The 19,638-nt window shown below is 44.0% G+C and overlaps 1 protein-coding gene across 1 annotated transcript in view; it reads left to right on the top strand.

Moving 5' to 3' along the window:
- The window catches only part of RIN3 (Ras and Rab interactor 3), a 65,019-nt gene extending 51,740 nt beyond the window's left edge, over window positions 1-13,279 (top strand). The window contains exons 8-10 of the mRNA XM_005483169.4: window positions 6,354-6,485; window positions 9,923-10,086; window positions 11,987-13,279. Of these exons, the coding sequence (XP_005483226.2) occupies window positions 6,354-6,485; window positions 9,923-10,086; window positions 11,987-12,295 (605 nt within the window). The 3' untranslated portion in view covers window positions 12,296-13,279. The remainder of the gene's footprint in view (window positions 1-6,353; window positions 6,486-9,922; window positions 10,087-11,986) is intronic.
- The last annotated feature ends 6,359 nt before the right edge of the window (window positions 13,280-19,638 follow it).

Here is a 19,638-nt window from a genome sequence, read left to right as displayed (position 1 = left end):
TGCCCATCTCAAGAGCAACAGCACAGGGCCCCTTTTGCTTTTAGCCAGCCGTGAGGCAGCACAGTGTTCTTCACACAGGAAGAGCAGAGGCCATGCTCAGCTTCCTGTGCAATAGTTTCTTCTCCTTTTCACTCCTTTTCCTAACTGCTCAATTAGAAAGGTCCCTCCTTTTCCAAGATCAGAGCAAGTGAAACACAAATCATTCCCAAAATCAGTCTACCTCTGTGAGAAACATTACCTGTTCAATAACATGGAAACTCCTTGTGTTTGACTTAATTTGCAATTTGTCAGGTCAGACCAGGTTTTATTCACTTTAGGCTGGCCACAGGATGAGCTGACCTAAGAATATGGTTTTACTTCTCAAAGCAAAATGCCAACATCACCTAATCAGGCACCTTTTCTTTTCAGACTCATATGAAAAAGCAAGTTTTTTAACATTTTGAGACCCATGTACAGCATTCCAGGTTTGGCCAGGATGTCCCAAGAGGTACCAAGTTTCCTTTAAAACTAAGGACGGGCATACTCAGGAACATCTGCACCTGTGATGGTGTCCATCTTTGCCCTGCTGAAAGAGTTATGAAACTTTAAACTCTGCCTTGACTGACTCCATGTCTATCAAGACATTTTAAGAAAGGAGGATGTCTTTGTTTTGATTATAATTCATATTACATGATAAAATCTGCCTGATAAATTGGCTGTGGTTGAAATCTCTGATACTTTAGACTAAGAACTGAATGGGTTGGACCCGAAACTGGTTTAAACTAGCATTTCTTCCTCAAGCTGAAGGCAATCAGCTTATGGAAGTGATTCATCACAAGGAATCAGGAAGGCAACTTCACAGTCTTAGTCATACATCTTTCTCTCAAGAGCACAGCTCCATGATAGAGTTGAGGCAGGACCAATCTCTGGCTACATCCTGCTGTAGGTGGCCACAGAGGGGTTTCATGCCAAGCCTCCCATCACACACATTGTGCAGTCAGTCCATGGAGTCCAGATGATTCATCTGGCTGCATATAGGCTTCTGCTTTAGAGCAAGATGACTCAAGGCAAACTCCAGTGAATATATTGATTAATTCATTACTGGCTATCAAAGAAATTAATACTCATATGTACGTACTATGTAGGCAGTGATATTAGTAAGTGAAACCTCATCATAGGCACAATTATGACAGTATTGAGGTGTCTCACTGAGCTTTTCCAACTTCTATGCAAACTTAAATGGCTGAAACATATGCCCCCAAGAATATAACCGACAATCTGAAAATATGTCACCTGCCTGCTAAAAATGCTAGAAATGGTTAGTAAAAATAAAATGCATTTTAAAAAATAGATTTTGAAAACCCACACTCCACAAAATGGCTGGCTTTTTTTTTTTTTTCTTTTAGCACTAGAGAATGTAAGAGGCAGGAATCATAGAGCTCTTGCATTTGGAAGGCATGCTGCAATATGCACAGGGACAGCTGGGCACAGAGCCAATTTATGTGGAAACATAGTAATGTTATATAGAAAAAATGCTTATTATGTGTCTTTCAGAAATACCTTTACTCAGAAAAAAGATTAAATGTATATTGTGTGATATGGGTCAAATGAGAATCTCTGCTTTTCATCAAAAACACAAGTGACACCTGTAGAGTGAGAATCAATGCAAATGTGCAATACATGTGGTGTGTACTGGCAGTGGTGTGCCCGGGTCACCCAGCCTTGTGCTGCCTGGGAGCTGCCACTGTGGAAGACAGCTGATGGAAAAACAAAGCAGCAATAGGCATTGGTTTATGGAGACAGTCTGTGAGACAAACAGGCCAAATCTGGTCAGCCCATGAGTGAGGAAGATCAGGGATGGAAAAGCTCTAAGTCTAGGCTGGAAGTTTGAAAGATGGGCAAACTGCTTTCAAAGGAGTTTGAAGAAGAATGGAGGCAGAATTACTGCAACATTTCTAACTTGCGAACTACCTAAGATTATGAAGCTTCATTTTTGGACTATCTTTGAACTGCACAGGCAGCTGGACCATATAGTTCAAAACTATAGTTTGTACTTGTCATGGAATTGGCTAGGTGACCAGAACATCTGATTTAATAATTTCTATTGCAGAGTTTTGCAAGGATAATATGCATAGTCTGCTTTTGGAAAAAGAGGATAGACAGGACATATATTCCATTGGAATATTTCTCTTCCTTAGCTTTTAGAATGAAGTTTGTCACTCCTACAGAACTGAGCAGCCAGATATTAGCTGCCCTGATGTACTCCTTTAAGGCTCTGCAGCTGGCAAAAGCAAAGCTGTGTCTTTAGTGGGATAGCTAAGCTTGTAGAAAGGAAGCTGGACTCCAATACTTCAGCAGCCAGTGAAGAGCCCGTGCTAGAAGCTCCTAAAACTGTCAGAGCAATCCCATTACACTGCTTATTATCATATCTCACTTCTGAGAAGGAAAATAAAGCTATACATAACAGGTTTATTTTGATATCTTTCAAAAGAGGATATTAGTATTTAAGTTACTTTTAACAAAGAGTGATGGACTAGAGATTTTGAGGGTTCTGCCATCTAGCAAAATTTCTACAAAGAGCCAGTTCAAATTTTTCATGGGGACCGAATTCCTCTGATCTCTAAACCACACATTTTTGAAGTGAATTCATGCTGTCTACATCTATTAACTCACTTAATTCACTATATCACAAATTAAACCTTGCTGAAAGTAGTATAGGATAGACAAGAGACAGCAAATGCTAGTGTGTTGAGGGAAAGTCGCAATCTTTTCTTATGATCTTAAACAAATCCCAGTTAGCCTTCCTGCACCTCAGGTTTCCCAGCTTCAAACTGAGGCTAAAACTCATATTTTGTGGAGATCTGCTTCTAGACATCAAGCTAGTGTTTGTAAAATATTAGAGAAAGGTGCAGGGCATCACCCCTATCTGCTGGTTTTTAGAATATACACAGAGAGAAAAGAAATGCATGAATGTGTTAAAATAGACTGTAATTTCTTTATGGAGGCTTGGGCAGAATTCCAGTGGCTTTAAATCATGTATTTTAATTATACTCATCTATTCAAGTGCTGTGTCCCAGCCAGGAGCTGACGTTGTACTTGCTTTGCTATAAACATAATAGGATGAGTTTGTGGCAGAAGAGAAGGCTTATTTTAAGCTTCTTAGAGATATTTATGAAATAAATGTTTCCTGACCCTGCAGGGAAGAAGGGGAAATGAAGCAAGCAAGTCGTATCTGGAGTAGGACAGCACCACCTTGAATGGGCAAGCTCAGTCTCACTGTCACTGAGAGCAGTGGCAGGGTCAGAGCAAGATTTAACTCTGTCAGCTGCAAAAATTCCCCTCTGTGAGAGACCACAGATGGAGCAAGCCATACAGGTCTAGGAATTTGGCTCAGGCCCAGCTTGAAAGTAGAGCTGAGGAGGCAGCAGCCTGCAGAGAATACCTCTGCTGCAGCTCCCAGATGGACACTGGTTAGTGGCACAGGAAACATGGGGGTTATACAGTGCTGAAACAACCTCTCAGGTGTCTTGGTCCATAGACATTATTTCATCTGTCTTTGTAGACTCCTGTTTCTGGGCATATTTGAGTTGCTGACAGCACCTATCTTCCCTATGGATGGACTGAGATATGGAGCATCTCAGGGCCACACTTGGACTGATGGCTGTACATGTCAAAGCTAGTCCCTGTACCTGGAGGGGCCAGGAGAACAGGGGACAGTCAGAGCCCTGCCCTCTCAGGCACTTCTCCTTGGCTCCAGGAGCACTCAGGGGAGAGATGCTATTGAGATGCCTACAAGGTGCAATATACCGTGCCTGGCCTGCCCTTGGCCACACTGGAGGCTTGTGGCAACACAAAAAAAACACAGAATGGAGTCAGAGCTAGATCATTGGTGATTAGTTTTGCTTTTCCCTTGTTGACAGATTCTGCTCCTGCTGACCTCAGCTTTTGCTATGGACGTGGGTATTTAAAATTGGGTGACATATAGCCACAGGTGGATTAACGTGGTGTCTAGTAATTCACACAGGTTGTGAGTATACAGGACGTGGAACATGTGTTCTTTCCATTATTTCAGTCAGACCTGAGTCATCCCTGCTCAGCATTCACTATTAATCTGTAGATCAGATTTTCATATTTAAGGCATATAAACAGCTGGAAGTCCAATAATATTTCTATGAAGTCTTAAAGTTGAGAAGAGTTTATAGCAAGGACTGGAGGGCAGAGCAGCTAAATCAGCTTATAGAAATGAGATAAACAGCATGAAAAAGAATTGTCTCTATACATGATTGTACTTACAACCACTTCTCAGACAACAAAAAAGAAACAGAGAGATTTTGTAGGCATTCTTGAGAATTTTCTTCTAACTTTCACTTCTGTAGACTCCAGAAGTTGGTGAATGGGGACATGGAATTGTTTAGTTCCAAGCTGCTGTTTCCATCCTGCATTAGTTGGTCAGTCTGTTCTCTGCTCATGATCTGCTTTGGTGACATGTAAAAAGCCAGCAACTGAGCAACCAACCAACAAAGCAAAAAGAAAATAGGGCTTTTTGCTGAGAAGATTTTCTGTTACATTTTCATGTCTGTTTTGTCATATTTCTTTTTTTTTAATTATTTTATTCCCCCTAGAAAATATTAAACAGCTATAACAGTAAGCTGCTTGCATTAAGGTAATGTATATGACAGTAATGAGTTAGACTCTTCACAGAGCTAAAGTTTTCACAGAGACATAAGCCAAGGGAAAAACAGACAAAAAAAATGTCCATACAGATGTTAATGGAACAATGAAGTCCATTTGTAGTTTCATTGAAGACTTAAGGCTGTGTATTTTAACTAAAGGCAGCCATAACAAAGCAATCAGAATTGAAAGTGTTAATCCAGCTTTCATTAAATAAATAGTCTGTTATGGCATGTGTGAGCTCTGTTAGAAACAGACTGAATTACTGCCCTGATGATCTCTCATTCTCTAACTCTTTGTTTTAAATGGATCAACTCTCTGTTCACAAGATGTATTACTGGGTTTATTTCAAAGCCACACTTTTTTTTTTAAATCAGGGACTAAGCTCATGTTTATTTGAGGCTTCAGAAGAATATCTTTCTTTGCCAGTGGAGAATCTGCGTCAGCTATGAATGACAAAAAAAGAAATCTGACTCATGGCAAATATTTGAAATAAGTCAGTGGGAACATTTGAGAAATAGGAATGTATGCCCTACCATGGAAGAGCATGTGTGCTATGGGCCAAAAATGGCTGGAGCATAATTTCACCAAAACTACATCAAGGTTAGCTTTGATTCCTTGAGCTGAGACAAGCAGTTCTCAATTGAGACACACATAGTCCATAAACCAACATATCCAAGTGCACAGGGGAGAAAAAACTCCCCACAGTCTGGGGAAAGACATTCAGAATGAAAGCAGAGTAGGTTAAGAGGAATGGTCAGCTCTGAAGGTTGGTCTGGTAAAAAACTTGCTATTGTGGGTTTTCCATGATGACTTTATGACATGCTGGTTGAAAGTGAAAGTATCTTTCAAATGAAAAAAGTTATCCTTGTGTGCTTTGTGGTTTATGTAAGGAAGCTTCAGTTTGGATTCTATCTTAAGTAGTAATTATTTGTAATTGCGACTTAACATGCTTTTTTTTTTTGTTCTTAGCTATCCCAAAGAGCTCTTATAGACTATCTGTTAGATCACTTTGTTAACTTAGTTGATAAGAATGTTTTAAGCACAAGAAATATTGAGCATCTGCTGTGCACCAATTTCAAAAACTAGGTTAAAGTCCAATGTAAAAATCTTTCTGTTTTCCTAGCTAGACAGCATATTTAGAAAGATGATTCCTCTTGGATCCTAGCTCTTGGGCAACTGTTTTAATTAGGATCATGTAGTGTGATGTTTTGCCTTCTGAAGGGATATAAACACAGAATTCCCCAGTCCTAAAACCACTGTCTCAAATTCTATTTTCTGTTTTTTGGTACCACACATAGAGTAATTCTAAGAGAATAAATACCCCTAATGCACATAGATAACTTCCCTACTAATATTGCCAACCTGAACTGCAGTTTTGATATCAGTATCAAATCAGAGGGACAAGCTGGAAGCCTTTGCACTCTTCAAAAATTGCCAATTGTTTGTCATCAATGAAGTTAAGTTTATATTTCTCCAGTTAATTTTCAACATCCTAGTTTGGGCTCGAAGCAAGTTAACTTACTTTTTAAGTGACCTAAATTTCTGGTTTCGGCATTTTTGCTGGTGCTTTTGAGCTGTAACTCTTCAGGTAACATAAGCTGAAGTCTGCAAAGGACTCAGTGTGTGAGAATCTGACACTGTTGTGTGGGACCATGATTTTTTGGTGTTATTGGGACCATGCTGTGTTTCTCTTTGCTCAGGGAAGCCCTATGGTGCAGATGACTTCCTCCCTGTGCTCATGTATGTGCTGGCCCGCAGCAACTTGACTGAAGTCCTTCTGAATGTGGAGTATATGATGGAGCTCATGGACCCTGCTCTGCAGCTGGGAGAAGGTAAGAGTACAGAGCTTGCTCATGGGATATTCACTTTGGAAATCACCATTTGTGAAAGTTGGGCAGCAGGGCTCTGGCTAGATTTTGTGGATAATACTTTGGCCAGTCTTTTCAAATCTGAATCTCTAAAATTATTGCCAAGTACTTTAACTCCTTTTAGCTAGAAAAGGCAGGGACTCACCATAAATGATAACTGAGGTGGTGGATTAGCAACCTAAACAGAGACATCTTGTGTCACTTGGCCCAAAGGCTGAAAAGCTGGAAGGTTTTTGCTAAAATTAAACAGCTGCTGCAAAAAATTGTGCAGATACTTTTATTTATTCCAGTGAGAAAAGAGCACATTTCTTAAACTGCTTTATATGCCTGAGGGCTTTATTCTCATGGTCACTCTACTCCTAAATTTGAGTGAACCTTCTGACAATGTTCTCTGACTGAGCATCATAGTGAGACAGAGAAAATAAAGTTAGGTTAGAGAGGAATATTGAGTTTGGAAGTGGCCAAAGAGCTCTGTTATCACAAAGATAAATACCCCAGTGGGCCTCTAGTTTCTTAAATATAGCTTGGAAAGCACATGCTTCCCAAGTGACAATTACACACTCTGAATTAGGAACACAGATCATTTATCACCGAGTCGTCACTAAACCAATAAAATAGTTTATTTTAGACTTTACTTTGGTAAGTACTGAGATTCTAGAAAGGAGTCCTGGATGAACAACAGCGGACTAATTTTATTTATATTAAATGAGGATATAAGTCTGAAACTAAACATGTCATCCCAGGACAGTGCAGAGTGGGACAAAAGTAAGTACTAATAGAATGATTAGTAGCAATACAGTACATTAGTAAGGTGTTTCTGCACAGGCTAGTTTTTCTGCTGAAAAGAATTCTTAGCAGACAAAAATGTTAGCTGAAGGACAGTATTTTGTGGACATAACCAAGCTGCTTTTGGTGACTGCTCTGCACACAGGTTCTACATTTCAAAGGGGCACACTACCAGGCTGGTTACTAAAGTCATCTGGGTTGGGGAGCTCAGGATGTCAAAAGCAAAGCTGACTGGAAGTTCTCTTAGCTCAAAGACTTTGTGAAATGTGCACTCCAGTCAAAAGGAAAAATTTTGTGAGAGTTCCAAATCAAACTGACTGAATAATCACATCAGAAAGGACAGTAGGAGTAACTGCAAATATGAGGAATGGGGGTCAAAAAAGAACATCTCAGTGAAGACAGCTCTGAGACTGCAAAGTGTAGAACTGGCAAAAGTTAACTTGAGTTAGGCCTTTCAAAGTTGAATAGCAAAAAGTGTTCAGCTCCAGAAATTAAAGGGAAAGAAGTAAAGCAGAAGTGAAAAAACTGTGAAATTGCATAAATCAATATACAAAATCACTTCAATTTTGCCTCCAAATAAAAAATACACTTTTTAATTAATTTAATAGCAATGGTGATGCTGAATGCTGGAACAAAGACAATGACAGATTTTAGGGAACAACTGGATGGAAATGAAGAAATTGACAGTGGGCAAAAACTTAATCCTTAAAAAAGTTGTGAATTCCTGTTGGGGGCGGGGGGACTCAGAGCTCTTCCTCCCAGGGTTCTGAGGGAAGGGATACACCCTGTTCCCATCACAGCTACCTCTGACTCAGCCAGAAGAGGAGAAATATTGAATGACAGACAGGGTGGTAACTGTATTTAAGAGGAGAAAAGTGGCACTTTTAGACTTCTTAGCCTATTCTCAGCACCTCTTTGTGGGAGACAATTAAGAAAAAATGAGTGGTTTGGGCAAAAACCTTCAAAACTATAGGACACTCCTTGTCGATCCACTAGAGCACAGGAAGTCAAATGGCAGCGTCTTGGTCTCTCCTCTCCTACAGAAAACTCTCATGGTGCTCTAAAAACTCTGCTCTTTAATTAAGCGCTGTCTTTGCTTCCCTGGAGCAGCCAGGGCTGACACTGCTCGGCCCCGCGGGCTGCGAGGGACAGGCTGGGCTGGGCTGGGCTGTGTGCGAGGGCCATCTACAGGCCCTGCGGCGCTGCCGCGTTTCTCTTCACAGAGGAATGCAAGGCACAATTCTTCCCAAGGGTTTCTGAGATTCACATTCTCTGAACCTCAGAGAAAGGGAAAACACAATTGTTATCACTTGCTGCGCCTGTGCTGTGCCAAAGCAGAATGCAATATGGAGATTGTTTACCCAAAGTGATGGTGTTTTGTTCCCTTGGCCTGTCAGGGCCAGGTGTGTGTGTGTATCGGGACATGGGTGGACAGTCACGAGATTCAGTGCAGTGTGAGCAGGGTGTGTGCAGATTGAGTGCTTGGCAGATTCAGTTTAGATAAAATGTGTATAGTATAGTATAATAAAGTAATTAATTAGCCGTCTGATGATGGATGCATCATTCTCTCTCCCTCACTAATGTCGGAGTCACCTTTGATTTACAGTACTGCTCTTGGGGTGAAACTCCGCCGAAGCAGCCGTCAGCTGTCCCCGTCTGCAGGCACCGGGTGCCGGGCCCGGAGCAGGGCATGGCCTCGCCGCTGTCCTGCAGCTCCGCGGGCTGACCCTGCCCCAGCCCGGGCCCGAGCCTCCCGTTCCCAGCTGAGGGAGCCAGCCCTTCATGGGCCTTGCCTCGGGGCTGCCGTGCCAGCAGAGCAGCGTGTCTGTCCTTGCCAGGGCTCACCTGCAGCTGAGCCGGCTGTTATCGGGGCCGAGCTGCCGCCCTGCGGCTGCAGTCCGTCATTGATTTCCTGCTGCAAGCAGAGCCACAGCAGCCGTGCACGGGGTTCTGAGGAAAAGGGGCTTTTGCCACTTTGCCCTGTTTCTCTGCGTCACCAAGATTTATCCCGCGGCCCTGAACAGTCCAGGGATTACAGGTGAATGCCTGGGGTGCCTGCGTAATTAATGGAGAATGGAGGGAACAGACGATGACTTGTTCCTGCAGGTCTGAGGCATCCCTCAACAGGAGCCCTGAAATCCAAACATGCAAGAGTGGCGCAGCTGGAGCTGGGAACTGGATCCAGGCTTTGTGCCTGTCCTGCAGTGCTTTGTGCCTGTCCTGCATTATTTCTGTTTCCCTGCATCGTGGGGACTGCTCAGGAGCCCAAGTTACAGAACTGTTGCATGGCCCCTATCGCACACAACAAAAAGATGGCCGTGGCCCAAAGAATAATCATCTGTGACCAGGGCTTGTTTGTGAAAGCAGTTTTTGTAGCTCTTTCCTTTTGGCCCATGTTCTCTCCCAGGACATCTACAGCTGCAGCAATCTGGGGAGCAGCACTGATGTGGAGCAGGAGGGGCTGGAGGATGCTGGTCACAGGGTGTCCTTCACTCGGGTGACACCAGTGACCCCTGCAGCAAGGCTCAGGCAGCTGCCCCGTGTGGGCAGGGTGGGAGCGGGACCGAATGGCCCATGAAAGTGTGATGTTCACACAAGACTTTCACCTTTTGCAGGCTCCTATTATTTAACCACCACCTACGGGGTCCTGGAGCACATCAAGAACTACGACAAAATCACTGTGACACGGCAGCTGAGCGTGGAGGTTCAGGACTCCATCCACCGCTGGGAGCGACGGAGAACGCTGAACAAGGCCCGGGCTTCCCGCTCCTCTGTGCAGGTAGCCGGCGTTATATCCTAGGGGAAAAGCCTGCTTGCTTTCTCCATACTTAGAAATCTTTAATATGATAATTATTTTTAAATGAAATTAATTGAAATCACTGTTAAAAAATAAGAGTACATCTGGGGCAAGGTTTCCAGGTCTTAAAAACCACACCACATTTGAAATACATACTACCTATGAAGCAAATTTTGAAATCTTGAAGTACCCCTATAATTTTGTAGTTTTAAATATAACTGCAAAGTGATTTTTTTTGTTCATTCTCAAAGGAGGTGTGCTAGGAGCCTTTGCATGCAGGAGCTGTGGTGGGGACTCAGAAGCCTCTCTTAATCATCACCCTTAATGCCTGGGGAAATCATGGGCTAAACTGAGATGTGAGCAGGCTATGCAGGGCTGCTTCTAGATGGTATAAAGCTGTAGGGGGGTCTGAGACATCCCAAAAAACAGTCAGTCAAGCATCTTCCAGAGCCTGTCTGGCAGCAGAAAAACCCATCACGTTGGGTCAGTTTTGAAGCCCATGCTGTGCATGGCCTGGCAAAATCTCCCTGTGCGCCAGTGGGAGAAGGTCCCGGGACAGATGAGTGCTCTGGGCCTCCAGTCATGATGAGACTGGTTCAGGCAGGCAGGATACCCAGCCAGCCCCCTGTGCTGTGATCAAATTATCACCCACGGGGAGGCAGCAAAGGCCACGTCTCGAGTTCTGTAGTGCTTTCACTGCGCAGAACTGAAAATTGTGCATGCCGAGGGGAAAGCCAGGGAAAGGTCTTCTGTGGGGGACAGTAGTCCATGTGAAAGCATGGAGTTGAAGAGATTTCCCGAATTGCAGTCCAACCAGTCCCTGATGATTTCAGAAACCAGGAATGGTGTGTGAGATAGAGCAAATACCCATCCAGCCCTGAGTGCTGCTCTGGCAGCAGTAGCTCATAGAAGTACCTAGCATGGAGCATAATAGCTGAGCAAGCAAAGGACACATTTCCCCAGAAGATTCCCACCACCTCCAGCAGCTGAAGGGCCACTTTGCACCCCTTTGAGTGAGGGGTAGTATCAGACATGAAAGCCCATTCTGGCAAAGCTAAACCACATGCTGATATGTTCAGCAGGACTCTGTCCATCCTTCTGCCTGCCTCAATCCACTGCAGTGATACTCCTTAAATGTTGTTTGGAAGCCCATAGTCCATGCATTTGAAAACTCCCCTTCTGCCAGGGATCCTCATTATGTTCTGAACAAAATGGGATTTGTTTTGGAATTCACATATGCAAATTAAACACACAGGTTCCACTGTGACCAAAAGCTCTCTGGAGTCTGTTCCTTATGTGTTTGGCAAGATGAAAGCTGTCACAACAGTTGTTACTGCCTGAAACAGGCTACAAGTAAATCAGCCTTCTCAGCATAACTTCTGCTATTTCCTTACTGATGGAAGGAAGTTCAGAGGGCACGCTTTCAAGATGCTGTTTGGGTGATTGTGAAGTTGCAAGGCCACCACACTGCTAGCCCTATCCCATTTCTGGGAAACAGGGGGTTTTCAGGCCAGATCTCTGACATTTCTGGTCTGTTTCTCTTGTCTGTCACTTATTTGTAAACCCTTTCTTCAGGAGCTGTAAAAAGATGGGAGAATGAACCATTGCAGATCATTCTCTTAAGGATATTCAGTAAAATCAGAAAAAAGTGCTTTAACTTTAGTGTCTTTATGGTGCTAATTATTTGGTGAACTGCTTACTAAAGTATTTGCTGATTCAGAGCCTGACAGAGGGAAGAAAGGAGAGAATAACTGGGACATTGGAGAATGACTGGAGGATATTTGGGAGCTCTAGGCAGCTAGAGCTTTGTGACTGAATTCTTCCTCCTTCAGTCCTAGGTTACTGTGTTAACTGCAAGGTCTCTCCTCCTGTTTCTCTTCAGGATTTCATCTGTATCTCCTTTCTGGAAATCAGTGGTCAGTCGAGGACCCTTGCTTCCCGTCGCGATACCACAGCTGAGCAGCTGAGCCAGCAGTGTGCCGAGAAGTTTGAAGTGTCCCATCCCAAGGACTATGGACTCTTTGTTTATGTTGATGACCAGTGGCTGCAGCTGGACAAAGATGCCCTTCCACACCACATCAAAGCCTCCCTTCTGAAGAGTGAAACCAAGAAAGATTTCCATTTTATTTATAAACCAATTGACCATAAAACCCCACCAGTTCAAATTGTCAAAGAGTCAGACTTTTCCTAAGGGCCATGCTGCTTTTTTCTGTCTTTGCTGTCATCCTGGAAGAGCTGGATAGTTTACCTTGTGAGATCCTCTGGTATCTGCAGACCTTGGAAGTTCTCTGGAGTGTGATCTTCAACATAGGGCAGATGGGCTAATGCTAGATGGTGTCTGAACACACGGCATTTCTCCATAGAGGTCATTTGCAGAAGTAAAAGGAGCATTCAGGAGAACACTCATCCTCTGGAAAACTTGAAGTGTCAAGCCTCAGAACCTCTCAGCTGCAACCAGCCAACACTGCAGAATGTAAATGAACGGTAGAGAAAATCCAGAGATCTTGCAAAAAGGTGGACATTTACTTTATAATAAACAATGGCAGGTGTGAATCACATCTGTGCACAAGGCCTTTGAAAGGCCTGCACACACCTCAATCTGTTTGGAGGTAAGATTGTGTTTGTGCTTTATGGTATCTGTTCACCCAGTTTGAATATACTGGGTCTTGTCTGATGTATTCAGTGGCATAGGGTTGCCACCTGTAGCAGAGCTCCATCTCTGTCCTGCTGTCAACAACGTCTTTGCCTTTGAAATCCACATAATTACAAACAGTGCAAGATGATCCTGTACTTTCACTAAGAATATATTTTTTGCCTTCTATCTGTCACTCAAACCAGGTAGCACAGGCATTTTCATCAATGCATTTTTCCTAAAGATTCAAAGTCTTCACCATCAGTTTTACATGTACAGCAGTTTTATTCACGTTGGTTGTTTCTTAGTGTCTGGTTAATTGTATATTTATTTTAATGTGTGATATGGTGCAATTATTTTAAAATAAGCCTTTGTAAAGAAATTAATAATTTGCCCAATGTATCAAACCAGATTAAAATTTGAAAGTCAAAAGGAGTTAGAATTAAATACCAATCCCTTTTTACCTGGCTGTCATTTTCACAAGTGTTATCCTAGCTGTAATTCCCACCAGGTTATTACTTTAATAAATTCAGGCTGTTGCAGACAGAACTTTCTAATTCTCCTTTCTATTTGTGCTTTAAGTCATTCAGTCATTGCAGACTTAAATTTCTCTGAACAAACAAATTCCCACAGAATACATTGAATCAATGCAAAAATGCATTTAATTGAATTTGAAAACAATTTTTGAGGATTGAATAATGGAAACAGGAGCCTTAGTTGCAAGACAGATCTGTGTCTTCTGGGTACCTTCACATAGACAAGATTCCCACTGCAAACACAAAATACTGGGTTGTCTGTATGCAGGAAGCCAGTAACCTCCACTGCAGCTCCCCCAGCTTGGAATCAGTAAAGCTGATTAGCAAAGCTCTGACTGCAAAAAGGTGCAACTCAGACTTGCTATTGTTCCCTCCCACTAACATTCAAAAGAGATTTAGGGCACCTTGGGCCAAGTTGCCCAAGGTCTCTGCCTTATTCCTGAAGCTCCAAGGATAAAAGGGCTTTACATAAAGCTGGTCCCTCTCTCAGTCTCCAGGGCTTGAAATAAATGTCCATGCCTACGTGCCCCAGCTGTAGCCAAATCTGCATAGATAGCAAACCAGTTCTGTACATCTGCCAGCATGGCTGTGTGCACATCTTGTTGGGAAGGGACAATTACCAAGAATGAGGAACAGTGAATAACAGCAATCTTGGTTTTGAGGATATCATGTGCAGAGCTTGCCGTGCATGACAGCACAGCTGACTCCAAAGTCATGGTTATTTCTGCTGTGTGCAGCTGTTGGCACCTCTGCCTTGCCTCTGGGCAGCAAGTCTGCAGGATGCCAGAGCCCTCCCTCATGCTGCCACCACCCTCCTGCAGGGCTGTGTGCTCCTGCTGGGAGCCTGGGCTGCTCTCAGGGTAGCACTGGGGATGCTGGGGCTAAACCTGAGACACAAGTTTCTAGTGAGTGCTGATCTGGGAACTGATGCTGCTGTCAGGGCTCTGAGGACACTCACACAGGTGTGGCTGTCTCCAGTGCCTCCCCACCCTGCACATGGTCCAGGACCCCACTCCAGCCTCCCAGGTCTGTCAGCCCCTGCCCCAGTGATGCTGCAGTAGGAGTGGTCTCCAGCTCCCCTGCCCTCAGCCTGTCCCCCAGCCTCTCCCCCATTGCCAGGAATGTGCTGGATGTCCAGGAGAGGATTGAGGCCTCCCCTGATGCTCCCTGATCCTTGGCCTGATCAGGTTATCATTATATTATAACATTCACAGTCAATGAGTCAATTACCTAAAAGTAATCTGATGGGTAAGAGGTTAAAATAGAAACCTGGAAGGAAATAAGCTAGGACTGATGTGCTGGATATTTCTGCAGAGCAACTGGACTTTACACACACCAGGGTCAAGTAACTGATTGACAAAGTGAAGCACTCCAGCACCTCAGTGTCCTGGGACATCTGAGTCACCAGCTGGACCTTGGGGCCAGGGAGAAGTATGGGATAGAGCTGGTCAGTGGAGCCTGTGCAAAGAGTGTGAAATCATTGCAATCTGAACGGACTCAGACCTAAATTTACTAATGTCTAGACCAAAAATCAGACCTGCAGATTCCAGGTTTTGAAATGCAAGGAGTGCCTTGAACCTTTGAATTTATGTGGGCTTTTCTCAAATTGCATGCGCAACATTTTCCTCTGGCATAACGACTGCAAAGCTCTGATTTGATTTGCAAGAGCTGCCGTGGCTCTCCCAAACCCAGAAATTATTGATGTTAATGCAAATTACTGTGCCTGGCTGTGAGCTGCCTGGAAGGAAATCCCTGAGCTAGGGCTCAGTGAAGAGCAGAGCATGCCCAGAGGCTATGGGCAAGTAGCTCGTGTGGACCCATCATGTAAACCACCAGCAACATTCCATTAAACACACTCTCTGAAGTACAGGGGTAACGTGGCCACAGCTGTCCCTTGTCAGGAAACATAAGCTGGGAGATGACCCATAAGATGGAATTTTAGATGAAATTTCAGTTCCTTTCGTGAAGAGAAATGGAATCTTGCAATTTCAATGGGGACCAATTGGGCAGTCTTTGGTCCATGTCCCTGCACTCGATGGCATGCCATGGCTTTTGATGGCTTTCACTTTGTTGATGATTTTTTTTTCTTTTTTTTCAGTATCCATGCCATGTCTCATATCTTCCCCTCAAAGTTATGTCTTCCTCCTTGATTTTTTCTCTTATTTTGTGACACCTGTGAGCTTGGTTTTGGCATGTTTTGGTCCTTTGCACTGCACCTCATTTCCTCCCATAGCATTTTCTGGTAGTCACTAAATGTCCCAATTTTTTTGGGGGGGGGGTGGGGTGGTGGTGTTTCAGTTGCATTTCGTCTGATCATATCTCCTTTCCAGAGTTTTTGTAAGTCTTTCTTAGTGACTTCTAGTGGAAAGAAGTTTTGAGGAAATTGTGCATTATGTTGTGGTAGGAATTCTCGAGCACATCCTCTGAGTTGGAGGAAGAGCTGTCATAAAAACTTTTTGGAATAAGGTAAAATGTGTGGGTGAATTGTGAAGCTGGACTGTTGCCCTGGAAAGCAAGCTCTTGGGGCAGACAGGTGTGGTGCTGAAGGTTTGCCTGTTTGTTGGCCAAAAGCAGGGTGGGATGTGTGTTGGCATATGATGACCCCTGTGATGGTATTGGGATGACAGAGATGGATGCTGCCTCTCCAAGCTCACAGCTCAGTGGTGGCACTCAGGCTCTGCCTGCACCAGGATCACACAGAAACAGCCTGGAACAAACATGCTGATGTTTTGGTGACCCTGGCAAAGCACTGATTCTCCAGCATGGGGATTGCTGGAGCAGTTCTGCATGTCCCTTCCTCTGGATCTTGGTGCCCAGGATCCTACCCTGCTTTGGGCAGGTGTCTGACATTTCAGATGGTGTTGGAAAAAGAAGTCAAGTGTGGGAATGAAATGGACATTTTTAAAGGCTCCATGGGATTTTGTTCATTGGCTTTTCCATGGGGTTTCCTCATGCTGCAGCCCAGGCAAAGAGGAAGCAGCCCAGCCTGCTGATCTGTGGCCTCCCCTGGTTAGTCAAGACGGTCAGGCGGTCACTCATGTGCCAGCCCTCATGTGAGCTCTCAGCAGACAGGAGTGTTCCAGGAGGTGTTGACCAAGTAGGGTTGTGCAACCCAGCCAAGGCCTCTTCAAACACTCATTTGCAGAGAAACATTGTGCAATGATCACTCATTTACTCACAAGGAATGGTTCTCAGTGTGAGAGAGAGGAACAGGGAGACCTGCTGAACCCAGCAACTTTGCACAGAAACAGCCAGCTGGGGTGGCCACTGCATACACAGAGCTGATTTAGCACCTGTTGGCACCCAGTGACACAATTTGTCAATAATTCACTGAAATAATGACACTGGCGGGTCAAGTTTATCCTAAAATAAAAGCCTTTGAGATCAAAGGCAGTTTCCATGCTGAATTTAAAAGCTTTTGGGCCTCTTCATGCTCCAGTCACCAAGTGTATTTTGAAACCTGGCACGAGACTGGCTTTTTACTGAGGGCTTGTGGAGTGATTGAGGCTGGCAGGGTCCCCTGGAGGTCACCAGTTCAAATGGGGCTGTCTCCCAAGGCTGTTCAGAGCCTCATCCTTTCAGTGCTGCAGTCTCCAGGGCCATGCCCCCTTCCTGGGGCCCTAGTCCTGCATTTTAACACCTTGCACTGTGAAAAATGTTTTCCTCCTATCCAGCTGCTGTGCAGGCTCTGCCTGTCCCACCAGCATCCTTCCTTGGATGGGTGCTGTGAGTGTGGGATACTGGCCAGCTCTGCCTGTGGTGCAAGGCTTACAGAATTGTAGGACTTTTGTTGTCTTCCGTCTTTTGGGGTATCATGACCCTAGGAAACAAACAGTTTCTGACTCAGAATTTCCTGAGCTCTTGGCACAAAATGCTGCTTTAAGTCAGCACTTCAGCTTAAGTTTCCTTTTCGTCTGCTGCCCCTCCACCCCTGTTCCCACAGACAGAGGCTGAGCACAACAATGAGAGGCCTTCAGCCTCCTGCCCTGAGATGGCCATGGGTGCTCAGCACTTACCTTAAACTGTCCTGATGAGACAAGATGCAACTTGGTTTGAAGAGAGCTATAACAACACAGCTTACTGGAGTATCTAAAGCAGTGCATTATCTCCAACTCAGGTGAACTGCTTTCTGCTTTATTGCTGGTAAAGGGAGGGTGGTTACTGCTGCTCTGAACAAAGTGTGTCCATCTAAGTTTGCATTGTACAGAAGTAGCCAGCACACAGTGTACTGTGGAGGCTGACCATGGACCTGCCCTCCAGGTCCTCTCCAAGGAAAGCCAGTGAACTCCTGTGCAGCAGGATGTTGGGTAGAAACACACAGCAGATTTGGCACATGGTCAGAAAAGGGCCTTGGATTCCATTCTCAGCAACAAGGAGGAGGAGGACAGGAAACCTTGGTTGCAGTGCCTGACACTCTTCCCTGGGGCTACGGATATACACAACTCTTCTGCTGTTTTTGTAAATAACACAGCCTCAACTTTGCCCTGTTTTGCCTGCTAGTGAAAATTTGTTAGAAGCCTGACTGTTTTCCATATTTTGCATTCCAGCATCCCAACATTCTAGGAATGATAGGCTGAGCAACTGCATGCCTGCAGGAAGAGTGAGGGTGTCTGTACTTGCCCAACTCACCACAGGATACTCTGGCGTAAGACTTGCACAATCCTAAAATTATTTTCTCATTAGATTCTATCACCATCACAAAATAAACAGCCTGCCATGCAGGTACTAAGTCTGTGTGATGTCATTTGGAGGCCTTAAAACTAATGTATTGATCAGTGCAGTGAAGGTTATTGGGTTTTTTTCCTGTGGGGCTGTTCTCTGGTTGACTAAAAACGAAATGGGTCTCTGGATACAAACTGAAAATTCAAAGCATGTATGAAAACCTGCTCCATCTCAGACAGTGGGTGCAGTGACATCTTCAGTGTCTTTCAGTTTGCCACATACCTGAGGGAAAGGGTATGCCATTTAGGATGGTGAAGCTATGGAAATCACTTGCAAGAGGAAAAGAGAACAAAATCCCACTCTCACATTTTGGTTTTGTATCCTCAGAGACACAAGGATCTGCAGGAGGGTCAGGACACATGATGATAACAAGTGCCACCAGGGTGTCAGTGATGTGTGAGAATAAAAGCATGCTAGCATCTGATTTCTCATCTGATAATTACTTTTTGAGGTCTATGTACTATGGCTGGAGACTCTTGGTCATAAAGTGACACCATCTACGAGGAACATGGAGGCCTCTTTTTTAACCTCTGCATTCTAGATGTGAAAATTCAGAAAAACAAAAGCCTCTTCTGAATCCTTCAGCAGAAAGATGGGCATATAAAAAGGGTGCAAAAAAATGTTAAACCTATGAATTGGTGATGCTAAGTGCTTGAGAAGCAGCCTGGATTTCTAGGGCAGAGAACAACTCTAAAAGCAGAGATGAATGTATATATTCAAACAGAATATATTTGAAAGAGTGATTTCTTTCCCAGTGTTTGGGAGATCTTGGTATGCTTTCTTTCATGACAGCAGCGAGAATGACTAAGAATTGTCTGTGGGGCCAGCCCTTCCTCCTGCCATCAGGGAAACAACTGCAACACATTCAGGCAGTCATGAATTTCGTACTCTTATTTTTAGATTTCTGCTAAAAAAACCCAGCTTTACAGCTGAGAAGAAACAAGAAGCAACTCAAAAGCAGCACATATCTGAACTTTCAACAACTCCCAAGGTGCAAACTTTCATCTATTAATTCAGTAAAGCCTAATTCCACAGGGTTTTACCTTTTCCATTCATCCTGACACTAGCTCTGCTTTGGGATCAATCTCTCTCTGCAGACAGTCTTCATGAAGCTATTCACATTCCTCTTGGCTTTACCAGCTCTTCTTTATATAAAATTAGCAGTTATACCTCTACAACCCCTTTCCTCTGGATGGAGCTACCCAGAACTCTCTCTTCAGTTGTTGTCAGACTTCATTCTTCTCACATGGAGATGAGGAAATTTTGCCTATTTTAACACAGTGAAAATAACTCTGAAATATTTCTGTATCCTGTCTCCACATGTAAAAATCTGTGGACAACCTGAAACATTTGTGGATCATCTCACAACCTCTGATTCTGCCATACTTGTCCTTTACTGAGTCACCTCTAAGGAGTGGAACCTTCAAGTGTGATCTGGGGCTTTACAGGCTTTGTTGTTGCTTTTAGACTGGAGTTTTGGGGTTTGTTTTGGGTTTTGTTGGTTTGCTTGTGCAGGTGTTTTTGAGAGTATCTGCCTTATGAAAGTCGTAGAGGGACAGATTAACTTTGTAATGCATGTCATGGAATTAATTAGCTCTCCTTCGTTTTCAAGACACAACATGTCCAACACTATTGCACTGTGGG

Source organism: Zonotrichia albicollis, chromosome 6, assembly GCF_047830755.1.
Source record: "Zonotrichia albicollis isolate bZonAlb1 chromosome 6, bZonAlb1.hap1, whole genome shotgun sequence".
NCBI classification, from domain to species: Eukaryota; Metazoa; Chordata; class Aves; order Passeriformes; family Passerellidae; genus Zonotrichia; species Zonotrichia albicollis.
The sequence above is the reverse complement of the archived record's forward strand: the minus strand, read 5'-3'. Positions and strand labels throughout refer to the sequence as shown.